Source organism: Aythya fuligula, chromosome 15, assembly GCF_009819795.1.
Source record: "Aythya fuligula isolate bAytFul2 chromosome 15, bAytFul2.pri, whole genome shotgun sequence".
Taxonomy (NCBI): Eukaryota; Metazoa; Chordata; class Aves; order Anseriformes; family Anatidae; genus Aythya; species Aythya fuligula.
The window spans coordinates 6264519-6282858 of NC_045573.1; the positions used below are offsets into that span (position 1 = coordinate 6264519).

Here is an 18340-nt window from a genome sequence, read left to right on the forward strand (position 1 = left end):
CAGCCACGCTCCAGACAGGCCACCGCTTCGCAGCGAGCCCGGGAATCCTCCCTCCGCCAGGAGTTGCAGTTCGTCTCCGATCCCCTTGGGATTTAAACCTTGCATACATATATATATATATATATAATTTTTTTTTTCCTTCCTTCCCCCTCCTCCTCTTTTTTTCTCCTGTACAAAGTGGGGAAGGAGCTGCACTGAGGCAGCCCGCGAGATCTTGCAATATTGCTCCGATTTATCACTGCAATTATTCATAATTAATTACCATTTTTAACCTGCCCCCAAGCCGGGGAGGGAAGCGGGACCATTCTCAGCAAGAGAACCGTTTCCACCCGTACCAATAAAATTTTTTTTTCGTTCTTTTTTTTTTTTTTTTTTTTTCCCTTTTTGCTAAAGGGGGAGAGGGTGGAGGTCAGCCCGGCAGGGGAAAGGGGGGGGCAAGAAGCCGGCAAATCGAGCAGCCCATCAGTCCCGGCGCTGAGCCGGAGGCCGGGGAGGCGGGCCCCAGCGCCGCCCGCCGCCAGGGGGGCGAGCCGCCCCAGCCAGGTGATGGGCGTTTCGGCTGCGCTCCGGATCGACTCCTTGGGTTTCACTTTGGTCTGATCTAAGCAAATATGCAGAAGTACCGGCTGGTCTAGTCCTAAGAGCCAAGAGGAGCGAGCGAGAGCAGCAGCAAGGAGAGCGCGGCCACGCTCCCGTAGCGAGGGGAACCTACAAACAGCGGCAGCGCCGTAATTAAAACCCCCGCCGCCCCGAGGCAAGCCCCGACCCCAAGCCTGGATGCGGAGGACCCCCGAGCCACCCCGCTGCCTTTCCCCTGAGGGATGGTACTGAATTTCTGCGCGGCAGGAGCCGGCCTGCAGCTCCTCTCCATCAGCGTTGCCTTCCCTCCGTGTCTAAAGTGCACCAGACCGCGATGAGGACCTGGGCTTGCGTTTTGCTGATAGGTTTTGGCTACCTGTCCTTCACCTTCTGCGAGGTGGGTGAGAGCGGTTCGCTGCGTGCTCGGGGCTCCCCCGGGGCCACCGCAGCCGGGGCTCGGGGGGGAGCCGGCGTCGGAGGAGGGCACGGGGGCGCAGCGGGCTGCGCACCTGGCCGCGGGGCTCCGCGGGCATCTCCGCGCCCTGCCCCTGCTCCAACCCCTGCCCCTGCTTCTGCCCTTGCTCCTGCCTCTGCCCCTGCTTCTGCTCGAGCCCCTGCGCAGCTGAGGCCGAAAGCAAGTTGCCATTTCCCGCATGCCAACGGCGAAGGGGGAATGACCGTGCATTCCGCTCCGGAGCCGCCGGCTACGCCTAAAAACCCCAATAATATCCATATATACGCATGCATGGATGTGATATATTCTGTCTCCCCTGCGGTGCAGGCGGGCTGCGGTTATTTGCAAACAGAGCGGTTTCGCGGAGCCGCCCGGCAGCGGCCGCCCCCGCGGCGCACGGCGCTGCACGCAGCCGGCCGCGGGCACCGTTAGTGCCGCGGGCACAAGTGGGGTGAGGGTCCCCCCGGGACACCGCTCCCCGCTTCTGAAGCTCGCCCAAAGCTGAGGGGCAGAGGCAGGGGGGCCGGCCTGCCATCGGATCACTGCTCTCTCGGGCGCGGAGCCGCGGCTGGGGCTTGCTACAGGTGGCCCCCGGGGGGACAAGCGCGGTGCTGGGCGCTGCGGGGGGTGGGGGGGGAAGACGACTGTAACTTTTTGGGACCGGGGCCGTCGGGCACCGGGAGCCGCCGGTGGGATGCAGGAGCCCCTCGGGACCCCCCTCCCAGCCTGGGGGGAGCCCGGCCCCGCTGTGAACTTTACGCCCGCTCGGGCAAACTTCGGTAGCAGGCTGCGCGGGTGGGTTTCCAGCGGCTGGAGAAATGGGGCTCGGGGAAAAGCGGCGTACTCCCGGCGGGCACGGAGCCCGGTTCCCCGGCAGGCCGGAGCCGTGGCGAGCCGTGGCGCAGTTCAGCGGGGGGCGCGCAACCCCCGCGGGCGCGCAAGCGGGGGCGGCGGGGCGCGCTCCGGCAGCCTGCGGAGCGGAGGTGGGGAGGGGATGATTTTTTCCCCCTTGCTTCGCCCAAACGCGTCCTGCAAGCAGCCCGCACCCTCCTAAAAACCCCGACCCCTCCATCCCCATCCCCGCGGCGCCCGATCCGCGGGGCTGCGCGGTGACCCGCGGTGTGTGTGTGTGTCTTTGAAGGAGGCCGAGATCCCGCAAGAGCTGATCGAGCGGCTGGCGCACAGCGAGATCCACAGCATCCGCGACTTGCAGCGCCTCCTGGAGATTGACTCCGTAGGTAAATTAGTCCCGTCCTCCTTCCTTCCGCGCCGTCGGCCGCCGCCGCCCCGGGGGGAAGGCACCGCGGGCGGCCACGGCGCAGCGCCCCGCACGCCTCTCGCTGCTCCGGGCAGCCTCGCCTCGGGGACGAGACTCGTGCGGGGACCCGGCCTCCAGAGCCAGGCTGCCCTGGGCAGGGGAGCTTCATTTCAAAGGGAGGCGGCGGCCAAGGGGGCAAGATTGGGAATGAAAACTTCGGGGGGTTCAGGGTGGAGAGGGACCTAGTGACCCTCTGTGTTTTCAGACCTCTCCGTCTCTCAGCGGAGAAGAATTTCCTTAAGGTTTGTTGTTGCTCTCGCATTGCTCTGTTATCTTTAAACTACTGTCCTAGAGGTATTTAAAATATTTGAAACAATATTTATGAATGAAGTAATGTCTCTTCAAGCGCTGGGCTTTATTAAAAGGAAAATAAACCGTCCGCGCTGATTTTAAACAGGAACCTGCGTATGAAGCTAACCCTGACAAATACACTTTTTCCAAAAGAAAATAGCGCAGGGTTATTTTCTGCATCATTAGGCATGCAAATGGGTGTAGTGAGAACGTGCAGTTCAAACAGATCATTGCAGCAGTAAATCAGACCGAGAAGTGCTGTATTACTCGGCTTCTTATCGTTTGGTTTCACTTGATGCACTTTGTTCCTGGCGATTTCTTGCTTTAGTTGAGAGAGGATAAACCGGCACCTTTGATGTGCCCAAGGGAAACCTGCATCTTTCTGAAGAACAAACATGGAGAAAAATGAATGAGTTCTTGCTTGCATTGGTACTAGGCCATCTCCTTTTAAACCATATGCTGTGTGTTTTTGTAAAGTCAGTGCCAGGTTCAATCACCTTCATTCAGCATTGCAGGATCCTTCTAGAGTTTAACTCACTGCTTTTAGTATAATTCTGTATTAATGAGCAGAAAGGCACTAGGAAGATGTTTTACAAACATGGCTTTCAATTTTCATGTGATTAGGGAGCAAACAGTTTCTTATTACACTGAAAATGGGAATATTTCTTTCTTGCACAATACTTTACCATAGAGGCCAATTACTAATTACCAGATCTGTTGGCATTGGTTTAATATTTTTGGAGAGCAGTGCTTCATCATCACTGCAATTAAAGAAGCTTTCACAACAGGGAAGGGGTATGCAATACATATTTCCCCACGGAAGACTGTTTTGGACCAGACAAGTGCACTACTGCTAAAATCTTTTTCCCAGTGAACTCAGTGGAAGGCTTGGCTGTTGTTGCAGAAGGGCTGGATCTGAAGACTAGGATTTTAAAATACTGCATGTTTTTTCTGCACTTGATTCACTATACTGTAGCTACCAGAATACATTCTTTTTTTCAGTGTAACAAGCACATGCTTCATTTTTAAATACCACTTGCAAGGAGAGCAAAAGTTCACATGGCTCCATTGCAAGAGAATCAAGCAGACAAGTGAAGCAACGGCTGTAGCTAAATAAATTAGTGGAGGTAGTGGAGGAAATTTATTTCAGAAAATAATTGTTTATGTTGTGGCAAATATCATCAGAGGATGCATGACCAAAAATTGAAGAGGTCAGCCGCAAGTTTACCATTTCATTTCGCAGTTTCTGTGCAATTTGTCAGTTTAGAAACCATTAGAGAAACAAGACATACATATTTTACTATTTCAACATGAAACAGTAATGCCTGAAGACATGAACTCAAAACAATATTTAAAAATAAAATATTCAGCCTTTCACCCTGTTCTTGCTTGTGTGAGTGCTCAGTTTCCGTGCTTGCTAAGCCTCATCCTGAGCTGTGCAGGCAGGATTGGATCTTCACAGACAGTAACCACTCACTCTTTGCTATCTACATTTATGTTTTCTGGGCACAGTCCTGCAGTCTTTACTGTCATGAGTAATTCTTACTGAGGGTTTATCAGAGTGACTAATCGAACGTTGAAATTTCCATGTTTTCTTCAGTAAACAGGATCAGGCCTGTTTACTATATTTAATATTAGTTTGGATCAGCAAATCAAACGTTTTCTACTTGTCACTGATAAGATGATACTTCTGAAACATATTTCCTTAGGGCTGCAATTGCATTTAGGGAAGGGTTACTTCAGTGAGGGCTTGTACAGCAGATGTATTTCTGTTGAATAGCATATACTGATTTAACCCGAGGATCAGAATAAAAACACTCCACTAATTATTTTCTCCTTCATTTTAGTGCATGGTGTTGCCAGTCCTTCTGCATGCGAGTAGCCCTGTTTAAACTCAGTGGGTGGACTTGAGAATTAAGAATGATCTTGTAAGGGAAGATCTTGCAGGATCAGGCATGCATGCAGAAAATGTCTGATATTCTTGAGTAACAAGGCAGAATCTTGTGGAAAATGAAGGAAGAACACTCGTTTTCTTTTCTGCAATGCAAAGCATATATTTTTAATTGGGAAAGTAAGTTTTGTAAGTCAGAGTGGGCAGGTTTTTCTTCTATTCTGACAGATTTGGTCGCTATATTGTAGCACAGAGATGACTGATAACCCCCTTCATAAAATTAGAAACCACACCCCCAGACCATCTGGCATATTACTTAAAGAAAAAACACTACCCAACATGGAGCTTATCATTGTTTTCAGAAAAAAGAAAATCCAGGCCAATTTGTCAGAGTCCAGTGCCGTGTGTCCGATTCAAGAAGAAATCACAGTAAAGACAACATGAAAATGCTCCGTTTATATCAGAAAACAGGTTTCTACGTTAATTTGCTGCGACTGGGATCCTTAGTCAGCAATGGGGTTTCATTGGCATGACGGAGAGCAGAGGCTGACCCTATTTAAAACAGAAAGCACGCACGATCCCAGGAAGTAGGCAGCTGTAGCGTGCAGAGTACAGTTTTACTACTAACAGACAAAATCACCGAAACGGGGGCACTTCCTGTATTCTGCCTCTGAAAGTTCTTTTGGCTCAGCAGCGTGGTTTTTCTCATCGCGCTTCACCTCTCCCATCTGTCCTGTGGGAGGTAGAGTTCATTTCATCACCTATTATGTTTGCCTCCCGCTGGGAACAGACTTTCCCCCAGTCATCTCCCTGCGTGGGGAAACGCAGGGCTGAGTGTGTTTCATTGCATGGTTTAAGGGCATCAACCGCAGGGTCACCTTAGGCCATGTGAATTTAACGGCCTGTGATTAAGAACTAGCAGAGCAGCTTTTTGTTAGGTGGAGAAACTTCTAAATTAACAGTATGCATTCATGGAACAGTGTTAGATGTCTGCATCCCAGAGCTCAATCTATTGGAAAACCTTCTGTTGACTTTGTGGCTTTTGGTGTGGCATGTAAATTGAAGACATTACAATACCATGTGTTAGCTTTCCTTGCACCTCTTAAACATTATGAGAGGCGGGCATCTGCCATGTGTGTCCTGTGTTTCCCTGAAACAGATAGAGGGAATACTCCTCCTCCTTTACAGTTGGTTGATCACATCTAGGTAAAGGGGAAAAAAAAAAAAAAACACAACTAAACAAAACAGGATCTTGCAGGCTGCTACTTATATTTCCTTTAATAGATCAAAGTTGAAAACTTAATGACATCTATCTCTGCATTTGGATGTCAGAAGGGCATATTTTGCATCAGCCAGAAAGAAGATCAAACAAACAGATTGACGTTGCCTTGGGCTTTCTGGCTCTAGGACCGATTTGCAAGACAGACCATTTCACTTTATTGTACCTTGCACTGAATTCCTGGAAAAAGAGATAATGAGAATTTCCTAAGCTGCTGCTGTTGGTACTAGAAGTCTTGGACCTATACTTTTTGGATGTACATCAAAGTGACATCTAGAAGGGTTTGCGTTAAGGCTGCGTACACTGGGGATTGTACCTCACATGTAAAGTTGTTTGGGAAGGAGATGGCAATGTGAAAATGTAAAATGATAAATATAAAGTAACAGTAGTCTTAGGATGCTTTCCACATGCTTTTTTTGGGAGAAGAGTAATCACATATTGGCAGGATGTCACAGGAACTCTGTGATTTATACTCCATGACCTAGTGGAAAAATGCCAATCTGGCAAAAAAGAACAATTTCAGCTACACTAATGGATTGACCAAGGCTCATTGCAAGAGTTTTTCTACCCATCATTGATATGTTGTCAGTACATAAAAGATTACAGAGAAATTTCTTGATCGGCTGCCATGAAAACATTTTTTTATTATTAAAACATTTAAAAAGAGCTGCATTAATCTGGCTCCATGCAGCATCCTCCATCTTCACTTAGTGACAAGCAGTGTTCAATTTCTAAACTAAGAACCATCCGTTTCTAAGCTTTCTGCTCTAAGCCTCATTTTGTTTGGTGCTAAGCACCCATAAATTCCCATTTTCTTTGCTAAGAGCTGAAACACCTTATCCTGCAATTTCATGTTCCTAAGTCAGTACAGTGGTGGGAAAAAATGATGCAAATTAAGACATGATTTGTTGAGGAAACCTTCTGCCAGATTGTAAATTAGGTATCAGGCTTCTTTAAAGTCAGACTAGAGTGAGCTATTTGTAATTACTGTAGCATCATTGTTCTAATGAAGTAAAATAAAGTCTTCTAGCCACACATCTAGAGACAAGTGTGGATTTCAAAACTGACTTTCTGATTTTTCAGCCCTGCTTGGGTAAGACTCCTGTTGACTTCAAGATCTCTTGAAGTGCAGTGATTTTCCCTTTGACTTCATTGGGAAGTGGAATTACTTCCAAATGCCTGTGGGGATCAAAGAAGACCAAGTGCCTTAGCATGATAGTGTTGTCTGACACCAACCATGTGCTCCATAATTCTGTTTATTATATAAAAAAAAAACAAAACAACATCAATGCTCTGGCTATAGAAATAATACAATTTGCGTTGCGTAATGCATCGAGGTTTAACTGGAACGTGTTTTGCAGTCTGCCACGCTAGCTGTGTAGATCTCTTTTTTAACCCCCACAACGAGACGTGAACTTATGAAATAATATACATGCCTAAGATATGTAGTGAGACAGTGAGATACAGTATGAGCCAGAGGCCTTCTTCACCTTAGAAATCATCTTATAAGCAACACATGCTCCTCGACACGTCATTTTTCTTTATAAACATAATGATAGAATATGGCTAATTGCAGCCGAGTTGAGCAGTTAGATATAAGCACATGGCTAAACATATTGGTTAGCTGATCATACTATTACTTTAGTCTTACCAGTTTCTTTAAACAAGACAGCAAGAAATCAGTCATGTTAAAAGGGAACTATGCCAGCATGTTGAATAAGGCATTAGGACCCGTGGCTCAGGCTGGCATCATTGGCAGTTTCTCTTTTCAGTGAGATGGCTGTGCCCACCAAGCACTCAGGATTAACGGCATTAGTTTTGTGTTTAATCTTTTTTAAACACCGTTTGCATGCAGACAGAGATGCTTCTTGCTCAGAGCTTAGCTGGGATCTTACACTGAGCAAAATTCCTGCTGCTTTCTTTTGAGTATCACTTCATTGCCTCAAAGTGAGGGAGAGGTCGTGACTATCTGAACTTGCCAAGAAGGAGGTCAGTATTAAGGTGTTGGGTGGCTGAGTGTTAGGGAGCGGAAAAGGGCTGGATGAAGATCAGAACGGATCCTCATTTTGCATAACACCGTTTGGGGTCAGGTGGATGGCCCGGTGCCATTGGAATGGGATGCAGGAGACCTGGCTCCGCTCCCCCGCTCAGTTGCAAACTTCCTGTGGGATCTCTGGCAAGCCTTTTTATTTACCCCACAGATGAGTTTTGTGGAGTATGGGGTACAATAAAAGCAGAAATAAAATACATTAGTCATTGCTGTGCTACGTTACAGGACTGGGACTGCAAATAAGGCTTACAGTCAGCTAATCTGTTAGGTTCCAAACTTTCCCATCAAAATCAATGAGAAGCAAGCACTCAATGTAGGAAGAAGGAGCCTACTTATTTGGGTAGATTGAAACTGGATTTCACAATGACTTACTTCAGACAAGGATCTGGTCTGCTGATGAGGAAAACAGGACCAATGGGTGCTCCTGGCGCTATGTCTTGGATCTCCTGTTTCATCTTGTTTTAGCTAACTATGACAGTATTTTCCAAAGAGTGAAAATACACCTTGAGGCACAGAGCTCTTTTCAAGGTGCTGAAGATGTCACTGTCTTCTTGTTTTACCAGGCTCTGCAGGTGATTTCACAAGTTGCATGCTGTTTAGGGCAGGATTTCTTGGAGGGAAGAGGAAAGGAGCTGGTTTATTTGCAGAGTGTGCCCTTTACGATGTGTGTTTCTAATAAAGTAAAGAATAAAGCAAGTTACAGAGTCACAGTCGACTGTGCATGCAAAGAGAACGAGAAGCAGGGAGCATGACAGTGCAGAAGACAGAGGAGTGTAGGCTGTTGGTAGCATGTAGAGAGGGTAATTGAGTACGCTGTAATAACCATTTACATTTTTTTGGTGTACATCACAGTTTTCTTTGGAACCAGCAGTGAAACCTTGAAACTCTCCAGTGACATTATAGAGGGCACTCCAAGCAGCAGAGTGCTAAAAGTCTTAGTTTTGCTGTACTGGAATCTGCATGCAGTCCTCAGTCTGCTTACATCTTCCTGATCCCTTGTTTGCAGATTGTGCTTGCCGTTTTCAGAACCCCACTGCATGGGACATGACCTGGACTGCTTCACTTAACAAAACCAAATAGTTGGAGCAGTTATTTTATTATTATTATTATTTTTTTTTATGATAAATGAAATGCCAAGTTTTCCATCTTTGCTTTTTCTCATGGCCCTTTAACCCATGTGGTAGGCTTATTTAGGGAACAAGACAAGCCTGGATGCAGTCCCAGAGTTTGCAGTAGCTTCAGATGCCCCTCCAAAGGTTAGGATACTTCACAGGGGATTTGTTCTGCAACAGAGAGACTAAAAGGAAACCCATGCTAGTTACTTTTTGCTTTTGATTCTGTCCTGAAAACCATGCAAGAGAAAAATTACAGAGGCAGCATTGTTGCTGCTGGGTGTGTAATACCGTATTTTCTACTGTAGCCTCATGCCAGAACTTCAAAAAACTTCTCAAAATAAATATTTCCTATGAAATATTATTGTTCTTATTTCTACACCTTTCCAGTAAGAAAAGCTTTACATACCTTTCACATAAAAATGCAACTGTTTTACTTTAGATACGGTTCTGTGTCACAGACTATGCACTGTTTCTGGGGGCTTCCAGTAAAATGGATATTAGAATTATGTTGTGCATGCTTGTACACGACATTTCATGTTTATGTCTTCCTTGCCTTATACCCTTGCAATTGCACTGATAGGAATTATGTTAGACTAATAGCAGAAGGATTTGGTCTTGTGCATATGAACAGCAGTTTTATATGTATGTAACAGTACTGTAACAACATTCAGGCTAATAAAATAGCTGAAGTTTAATATTTTGTTTCCTCTTTCAGGATATGATGATGTTTCAGAAACAAACTTGAGGTCTTATAGTGTTCATTCTGCTAAACATGTGCAAGAGAATCGTCCTGTGCCCATTCGCAGAAAAAGAAGCATTGGTAAGAAACAAGCTATTTGTACTTAGGGAGTAAAAGCAGAGGGGTTTCTTTTGGTCAGCCAAGCAGGACATTTCACTGGAAAAATGTGACACACACAAAGGAAAAAAAGGCCATTTCTAGCTTCTGTCTTTCTTTCTGCACAAAACGAGCTGTTGCCTGAGAAGCTGTCTTCTGGAGGATGTCCATAGGAGACAGACAAGCACGAATTCTTTACATTCACTTTCTTGTTGCAGCATGTTAGAAAGCTAGACCTTGGTTAGAAAATGCTGCAATATTCAATGTATAATTCATAGTGTGGGGAACAACTACAGCAGTGTGCTTTAAAAAACATCAACAGTTGGTAGAGGTTTCAGTACAGAAGCTCCACAAAAGGAAACAGCTTGACTCTTTATTCAAAAGAAAAAAACAGTTTATCCCCAAAATTAAAAGCCATTGATGGAAATGCTAGGGCATTGATTTCCATCATTGTGTAGGGCACCAGGCATGTTTACAGGGGATTTTTTTCTATTTAAATACTAATGATGGTGATCCAAGAAAGCCCAAATCCCAAATTAAAGAGATGCTGAGGAATATTAGACCATGTGTATAAGCAAAGCTTGTTCATCTGATTAGATCTGACTGTTTTACCATTCTAGTCAAAGGCAGAAAATATCCATGTTCTTATTTATTATGGGTTATTCCGAGTCAATATATTCTAACTTTAAGCTCTGGTTGTACGCAGTAGATAGCACAGCATGCTGTCAACATGGATTTGCAGTGTGAATTGGCAAGCGCGCGTGTCACATTGAATGCCTCTAGAGAACAGCGGTTCTGAAACAGTCTGCTACACTTGGCACCCTGCTCTGCAAGGTGTTGAATGCATCCCCATAAAAGTCAGTGGGAACTGGATATGCTCAATAACTTGTAGGAGTTGCCAACTATCTTGCATTATTGGATCCTTTAATTTTCTTGAGTTCATGGCACTGGGAATTGAGAATAATTTTCAGTCTATTTAGATGACCAGAATGTACCTCTTTGAAAACCAAGCCTAGATTTTCATGTTACAGGTGCAGACCAGGCCTGAATTTCTTGTGCTTCAGGAGTAACTGAAGAAGCGCAGGCAGCATTCCAATTCCCTGCCCCATATGACCCAAAGCTATCACTGCTTCCACTGAAAGGCAAAAAAATCCAAGCTGTCTTCAGAGAACTTAGCTCCAAGCAAGCAGTCTCTGCGATTGCTATTATTTTCTGGACTGGCTTAAATTACCAACTTGACTTCTCAGGCAGTCCTAGGTTGAAAACGATGCCTAGTTTGGAGTTTTCATGGCAGCAATCATGCATTGCTGTGGCACAGAGCTACATGTTTTGATGCTTATGTGGCTGAAACTGCCATCTACAAGCTCAGCTTACCTGAGACCAGCAGCAAATTTGTTTAGCTGAAAATTACACTGCAGGTTCTTCAGTCATGCTACTCTTGTCATTTTGCCTCATTCAAAAGAACAACAAATCAAGTAAAACCCAGCAGGTACAAAGACTTGATAACATCAATTTAGGAAAAAAAAAAAAAAAAAAAGCTGCTGCTCTTGGGGATGGCAGATGGACCAGACTCCCTGATATGAGGATGTTAAGAGTGTGTAAGTGGAAACCCAGGACTCAGAAGTTTCAAGCTGGCACAGGTTGTTTCCCAGCTCAGCCAATTTGGGTGTGATAAAAATATCCTCAGTGCAACTTCTGCTGTGGCATTTGCCAGGTATTGCATGTTTGTGTGATAATATATGCGTGCAATGATTGCCCCAATACTGTAAAATAACAGCTGCTGTTAAGCAGTCATTATGAGGCTGTATTGGAGGATCATCTAATCGGGAGTAGCCTCTGGCTTGCTGTCACTTCTAAAGAGCCAGGCTTGCCTTATCTAGTGGTATGTGCTCCGAGCTATGTTGGGAGCCAGGCCATTGTCATCCTGCATTTTAGGGCTGGGTTTTTGGCAGTGAGTCCAGACTTTCTGTAAGGAAGCACCCACAGCGTAGTGGTAGGCAAACCACTCGCAAAGTACTCGGCACCGGCTTGTCAGGAAGTGGTGCGAACTGAGAGCGCTGTCTCAGCCCTGGCTAAGGATGCCACTGGTAAATCAGCAGCGTAAAGTATCTGGGCACTCTGAGGTGAGAGCAGCTGTTCACCTGGAAGTGTGAATTTCTTCTGTTCGCAGAGGAGGCCATCCCAGCTGTCTGCAAAACACGGACGGTTATATACGAGATACCTCGGAGTCAGATTGATCCCACCTCGGCCAACTTCCTGATATGGCCACCTTGCGTGGAAGTGAAACGTTGCACTGGCTGCTGCAATACCAGCAGTGTGAAATGCCAGCCCTCACGGATACATCACAGAAGCGTCAAGGTGAGCAGATCGTGGCTGCAGAGCCCCAAGAGGCTCCGCCTAATTCTAGAAACTTCAGGTATTGTGGCTGTTCTGCATGACCTGAGTCTTTATTATCCATCCTCTTAGCAAGAGGGTCAGATACAGTGCTCCTCTCTATTTTAAATGAGCAGAGGGCCTTTTCAAATGACATCATCATTGAAAAATCTTGGGTTTGGATTTGATTTTCACAGGATTCCCTTTAGGTTTTTCTCTTTTTGTAATTAAAATAAAGTTGATTGTGTCTTTCCCATGATCTCGCATGGTACAAATCTTAAAGTTAAGAAGATAAAATGACTCAGGGGGCATTGGACTTAAAAAAATAAATAAATCACAGTATGGAATGCTGTTTTCTTAATTAAATATTATGCAGGCTAAATTGGGCTTTTATATTTGACAACATAACACTTTTGATCTGAAAAAATGTGTTTCAAATTATCTTACCCCAGGGATAGAAGACTCAACAGCTTCATGCTGTATTTACTCATTAGACAAAATCCCTGTTGCAATTTTCCAGTAAATACTACGTGAAATATTTCTTGTGTTCATTAGGCTTCACTGTGTTCTAATTTTTATCAGTGTTTAAACAAGTAATGTTGATTTACATCAGCATGTAGGAGATTAGACTTACATTTACCATTTATGCTGCTAAACCTCTGAGTTCATGTTGCTTTGAGTATTTTAAGTGCACAATTTGTTAAAAAACAAAACAAACACATTCTTGAACATAAAATGGCCCAGCTCAACATACTTATCTCTGTTTGGAATGGATTTCGTTGAGAAAGGTGCTGTTAACTCATGTAGCGCTGTATGTTTTAGACACAAAGAATGGCATCTGGGCCAGTTCATTGTTTTTCATACACACAGGCAGACATCTGAGAAGGACTTCTTTTTCTTTTCCTTTTCTGAACATTTGAAAAATGTTTTCACACACAAATAAGCAAGAAACTTGTCCCAAGTAATAGAGAAATCTTTGACTGTTGCATTCCCTTGTTGCCCAGGGTCCCCAAGGGCTCCCTAAAAGCCTTGAGGTTGCAAACTCAAAAAACAAGTGGCAGCACCTTTGCAGGATGTCATTGCTGGGTCTGCTTCCTCAGCACACATAGTCTCTCACTCAGTCTGCTGATATGGTTTTAGGGCTTTTAGATTTGCATTCATTTTAATAGGGTGCAAGCTAAAAGTAGGCTCAGCTGAGCAGCTGCTTTTTGTGGTTGTGTAAATATATTGCCACCAGCAATATCAATATACGTCAGCCAGCTTTGGAGGACTTTTTTTTTTTTTCCAAACTCCAAGACTGCTCCAAATAGTCATTAAGTAGAAGGGAAAGAAAAAGGACAAGAGGTCAAGCAGGAACAGGATGTTCATTGTAAAGGTTTGTAGGCTGACCCCACTGTCACACCAGAAACCGCTGAACAGAATCCATATTTATGCCCTCCAGAGTCAGATCCTCTTGTAGCTTTGATATAATTAATGATTTTATGAGCTTTTTTGCCAATCCGACATTCAGAGCTCAATGTCTGCTCATGCCATTAAGTAGCTGGCCCAGAGTGAGGGTCTCTGGAAAGGTAGGGGAAGCAGTTTTGGAGAGCCTTCTCAGCTGTTCCTGCAATGCGGTTGGAAAGCTGTCTTGTATTTTCCCCTGATGTCAGACTGTATAAAAGCCCTCTTTTGATTAAACATTGAAAAGGCTTTCCCCACTTCCTCTTCATTGACAAGGTAGTGAGATCATAGCTGGCCCATTCACACTAGAAAAATGTTCACCCAGAAAGGTCAGTAAGTGGGTTTGCATCATCTAACAGGCTAAAGCAAAGGGTGTTTTCTTTGTCTCACTGAGGGCCACTGTAGTCAAGGTTAAGAGACAGCCGTGGCAGTGTGGGAGGAGCACTGGAGGGGCTTGTATGGGACATTCCTTTCTTGGGGACGTGACTCAAAGGCTACAGGGTTTGGGAATGTCCTCATTTTGCCTTTACTGAGCCTTGGTTAGGTGCCCAGTGTACTGTTAATGGGTTTGTGGAACTGGAGCTGTAGGGAGGCTCCAAGCCAGTGGCGTTGGGTGACATGGCTTCCCCGAAACTGGTCCTCTTAAGGTTTCCCCTTCATGGGGTAGATGAGTGAAAGAGAGGCTTCCCCTGCACTGTAACAGATGTGGAGAGCACAGCCCTCCTGGTCCTAAAGAAATCTCTATTCAGTAAGCTGTACCCATAGAGTGTTGCAAAAATGTGATTGAAATGAAGTGTCTGGTTGGGAGTTACACTTCAATAGGAAGGAAGGAAGGCATTGCGTTACTATCCTTCTGATAGAGGGACGGTGACAAGGATTGGTGAGGAGGGTTGTTGGTGTCTGTTACAGATCCATTTCTTCTGCTGTCTGCAAAAGCATTTCAGTAACATCTGCAGATTCTGATGCTTCTGCACAGTGAGATCAAGTATTTACCAAGTACTAGACCTTAATTTATTTGTGGGGTTCTGAACTGAGTCTTCCCAGGAGATTTTTTTATAATGTTCAGCATGATGTTCTTCACGTTTTTGGTCAGGGCAGCAGAAAACAGTTAATATTACAAAGCAAATCCTGCCTATACTCCTAATATTGAATAGTGAAGCTGAGTATTAGTGTTGATTGCAGCAAGGCTTGTTTCCAAACTAAGAAATGAGCTAAATCACCTCAGCTCTGCCTTCTGCTTGGCCTTGGGCCATAGCCATACGTGCTTTTTTTTTGCCATTTCTGAATATTCAGTGTTGAGCTGATTTGGGAGAATTTAACCTAGTTCCTACAGTAAATTAATATGAGAGAAAGACCAAGAGAAAAGGAGCCAGAAGGGAGGGAACACAGGAACTGCTCTGCTCCTCTGTTGATGTTTGGAAGTAGAGAGGTTTTCAAGAGATGGACAAAATCCCTGCAAGTCAGTGTGAGCTGTTCAGCAGAGCTGCCCAACACCTGGAAAGGTTAAGAAGGTCTTGTAGAGTGAACTATGTATGTAGGTAAAATGGCTGTATGCAGGTTTAAGAACATTTTTCCTCAGTGACTCTTTCTATCAGTAGGATAAGCAGCACTTTGATTTAGCTGTGACCTAAATGAAGATTACTGCCAGCACACAAACGGACCGGCAGGCAGGTCCAGCTGACAGGTATCAAAGGTCAATTTGGGAATGGGAAAAACAAGGGAAACCCTGTTCCAGGTGAGATGAAGACTGAAAACCGGAGAGGTGCCCTCAGAGCATGAGGAGAGCTCTGCTATCCAAGTCATTTGCCAGAAGGCAAGGCCTGGCTGCTCTGTCCTAGGGTGCTAGGGCATGGAGACCTGCCATGACTGTACCCTGCTGAGGGGGCAGTGGGGCTGCTGCAGGACCCCCAGGCTCTGCCCCCGGGCCCGAGGCTGTGTGCCCTGGCTGAAGCATGGCCACCGCACCATAGGAAGTGGCTTCCCCCTCACTGCCCTCTGGAGGCCTTCCCAGCATGGCCTGTGGTGGCCTCTGCCTCTTGCACCATTGGGACTGCATTTCTGAGCACGCCCGCTGCTGTGACAGGGCTGCCCCTGCCTCAGGCACTGCCAGGGCCTTTTCTTATCCCAGCAGCAGGGACAGCACCTTGCATCCCTGGCTCCGTGCATGGAAAGCTGTCCCAACCCCACCCTACGTAACTGTGCACAGGACTTCTCTTAGGGATTTTGCTGGAGGAGTGCCCTGTGAATGTCTTTAATTGGGTTTTTAGCATGGGTGGCAGCCAGGCTCTGAGGCGGATCGCCTCCCTGCTGCTTCCCATCCCTCCTGTGCTGGGGAGGCGCACACAGCTGGCACAGTGTCTCCTGGAAGGCACTGTGCCCATCTTGCTGTCCTTGGAGCGGCGGCTCTGGTCCCACAAAATGCACAGTGACTTGCCAGGATCCCTGCTCAGTCCTTCTGGTGCCTTTGTGCTCTGTAGACCTGCGTCTTGCTCGCAGACCTGAGGGCTGTAAAGATTACAGTTGTGAGGTGAGGGTAGGTTTTCCCCCCATCTTGTCAGAACACACCTACTTTAATATGGGAGAAATAACTAATCCCAAGAATCATCCTCATTCAGCCATTGTTTTGGTTTTATTTCCCATCATTTATTTATCTGTCAGCCACATGAGTTTCACTGCTTACTGTGTTACAAGGAATTTTCTGTATTGAGACTCATCTTGTAAGTTCCTGCCCTTGATAAATTCTGGCTTTGTGCTAGAGGTGTTCTGTATGCTTTTTCTTACAGTGTTGCTTTCCACCTGCTGCTACTTCCAGATATTGTCTCTCATGAAGGAGCGCTATGTGTTCCCATGATGTTCCATGAGACCACATATTTTTCTGGCCATCTCAAAGAGTTTGGTAATAATACTCATGATAGTAACTGCACAAGATAAACACCAGGAACAAAAATGCAAAGAAGAAAAAAGATGCTAACAGAAGGCCAAATCCCATGCTATTAGCATAGCCATCCCTGTTTATAGCCACTGAAAATCTGACCTGCAACCTTTATCGTTTTAGATTAGCATTAATTACAGATCCTGTTTGGCAGCAGGTGCTAGGAGATGACACAAGCACAGCGATTTAACTCTATTGTGTGCTGCTTCAGTTTGAATGTTTACAACATACTGAAAAACGTCATTCCTTTAACTTCTGTAGCATGAAACAAGAGAGTGAGATGTATGCTGGATTGCATATTAACTACAGCACAGTAAAAAAAAAAAAAAAAAAAAAAAAAAGACCTTTAAACTGCTTCTTAAATTCATTATGATCCTTTTCTTCATGGCATCATCTTTTTTTTTTTTTTTTTTTTAAATTTTAATTTTTATTATTTTTTTACTGTTGTTTAATACCAAATAGCCATAGGAACTACATACATATTTCAGTTTGGACAACAAAGCAAAACAGGGACAGACTTTGTAAAGCTTGATTACAGTTTATTTTTGTTGCATGTAATTTTCAATAAGCCTGGTTTATTCCAACAGCTGTAATAAGCATGGCAGATCTGAAAAGTGTTTCATGATTGCTGGGTCTCTTTCTTTGTCTCTGGTGATAGAGGTGTCTTAATTACTGTTTGTTTTTGTAAATTTTAAGGATTAGTCATCCTTTGATGCCAGATGAGTCAGTCTTACCATACATTTTCAAATCTTTGCGTTCAAAGGCTTGATGGAGTTGAGTTCTGATAGGAGATTTTGAAACATGCTGCTTCAACCCATAGTTAATCTTCAAGCAAAAGCATTCTTGTATGTCACGGCCAGCTCTTAATCTGTTTATATGGAGATCTGACAGTTTTGGAAGATACCTTTTACTGTGGACATTTTAGTTACTGCATCTGTCTTTCTGCAACTTTAGTTTTCTGGATAAATGAAAATAGTCTCCAGATCCTGTTGACAGAAGAGGTGGTGACTAAAATGTGGATTTGAAATCCTGGCTCCGTGCAAGCAATGGCAGATCTCCCATTGACTTTAATAAGGCCAGGGTTTTGCTCTAGCTTCTGTTACTGTCATTCACAGGTCCCTGGTAGTTTTTTGTCCACAGAACCAGAAGAGTGTTTCTGGGAACTGGGAATGTGATGTTTTTTCCAGCCACCACTCTCGTTTTGTGAGAGTGTTGTTCCATTTTTAGGAGGGCCAGGGAATGGTTTTTGCAGTGTGAAGGTTGATTTGGAGCATTAAAACCCCACCAAACACACAAGTAAAGTATTACCAGGAGAGTCTGTAATTGTGAATGCTTTATTTGGTAGTAGCTGGAGGTTTTGCTTGGGCTGGACTTTTTGGCTCTGTCATTTAACTTCTTTATAGGCAACCATCCTCTCTTGTTCTTCTGCTCCCTCATCTATCTCATTTATAATGCATACCTGTGTTATGTAGTCTTCTTGTTTTCTGGGACAGACATAGTGCAGTCCTCTTTTGTCAAATGGTAGATAAATCATTAGTAGGACTGAGAAGACATGATTTCATTTCAGTGCTTTCCATTTCAAGCAAATGGTTAGCACCCACTCATGCAGTGTTCGACACAATTGTAAACTCAACACTGGCCCCTTACACGCTGTCTAACACTCTCTTTTCTCACACTATGCTGTATGTCCTGTTGCATGGACATGACCATCATGCCTGTGACACTTAGCACAACTCTGTGCCCAGCACCCCACAACCCATCTTAGCGTCCCAGCCCAGCA

The 18340-nt window shown here is 45.0% G+C and overlaps 1 protein-coding gene across 10 annotated transcripts in view; it reads left to right on the forward strand.

The window, feature by feature from the left end:
* The first annotated feature begins 403 nt into the window (after positions 1-403).
* PDGFA (platelet derived growth factor subunit A) overlaps positions 404-18340 on the forward strand; it is an 81779-nt gene continuing 63842 nt past the window's right edge. For all 10 annotated transcript variants that reach the window (XR_004253933.1, XR_004253932.1, XR_004253934.1 and 7 more), the window contains exons 1-4: positions 404-976; positions 2175-2271; positions 9693-9797; positions 11983-12170. Coding sequence is in view for 6 of the 10 variants with exons in the window: in XM_032197621.1 (XP_032053512.1) it covers positions 914-976; positions 2175-2271; positions 9693-9797; positions 11983-12170 (453 nt within the window). In the remaining 4 variants the exon portion in view is untranslated. The remainder of the gene's footprint in view (positions 977-2174; positions 2272-9692; positions 9798-11982; positions 12171-18340) is intronic.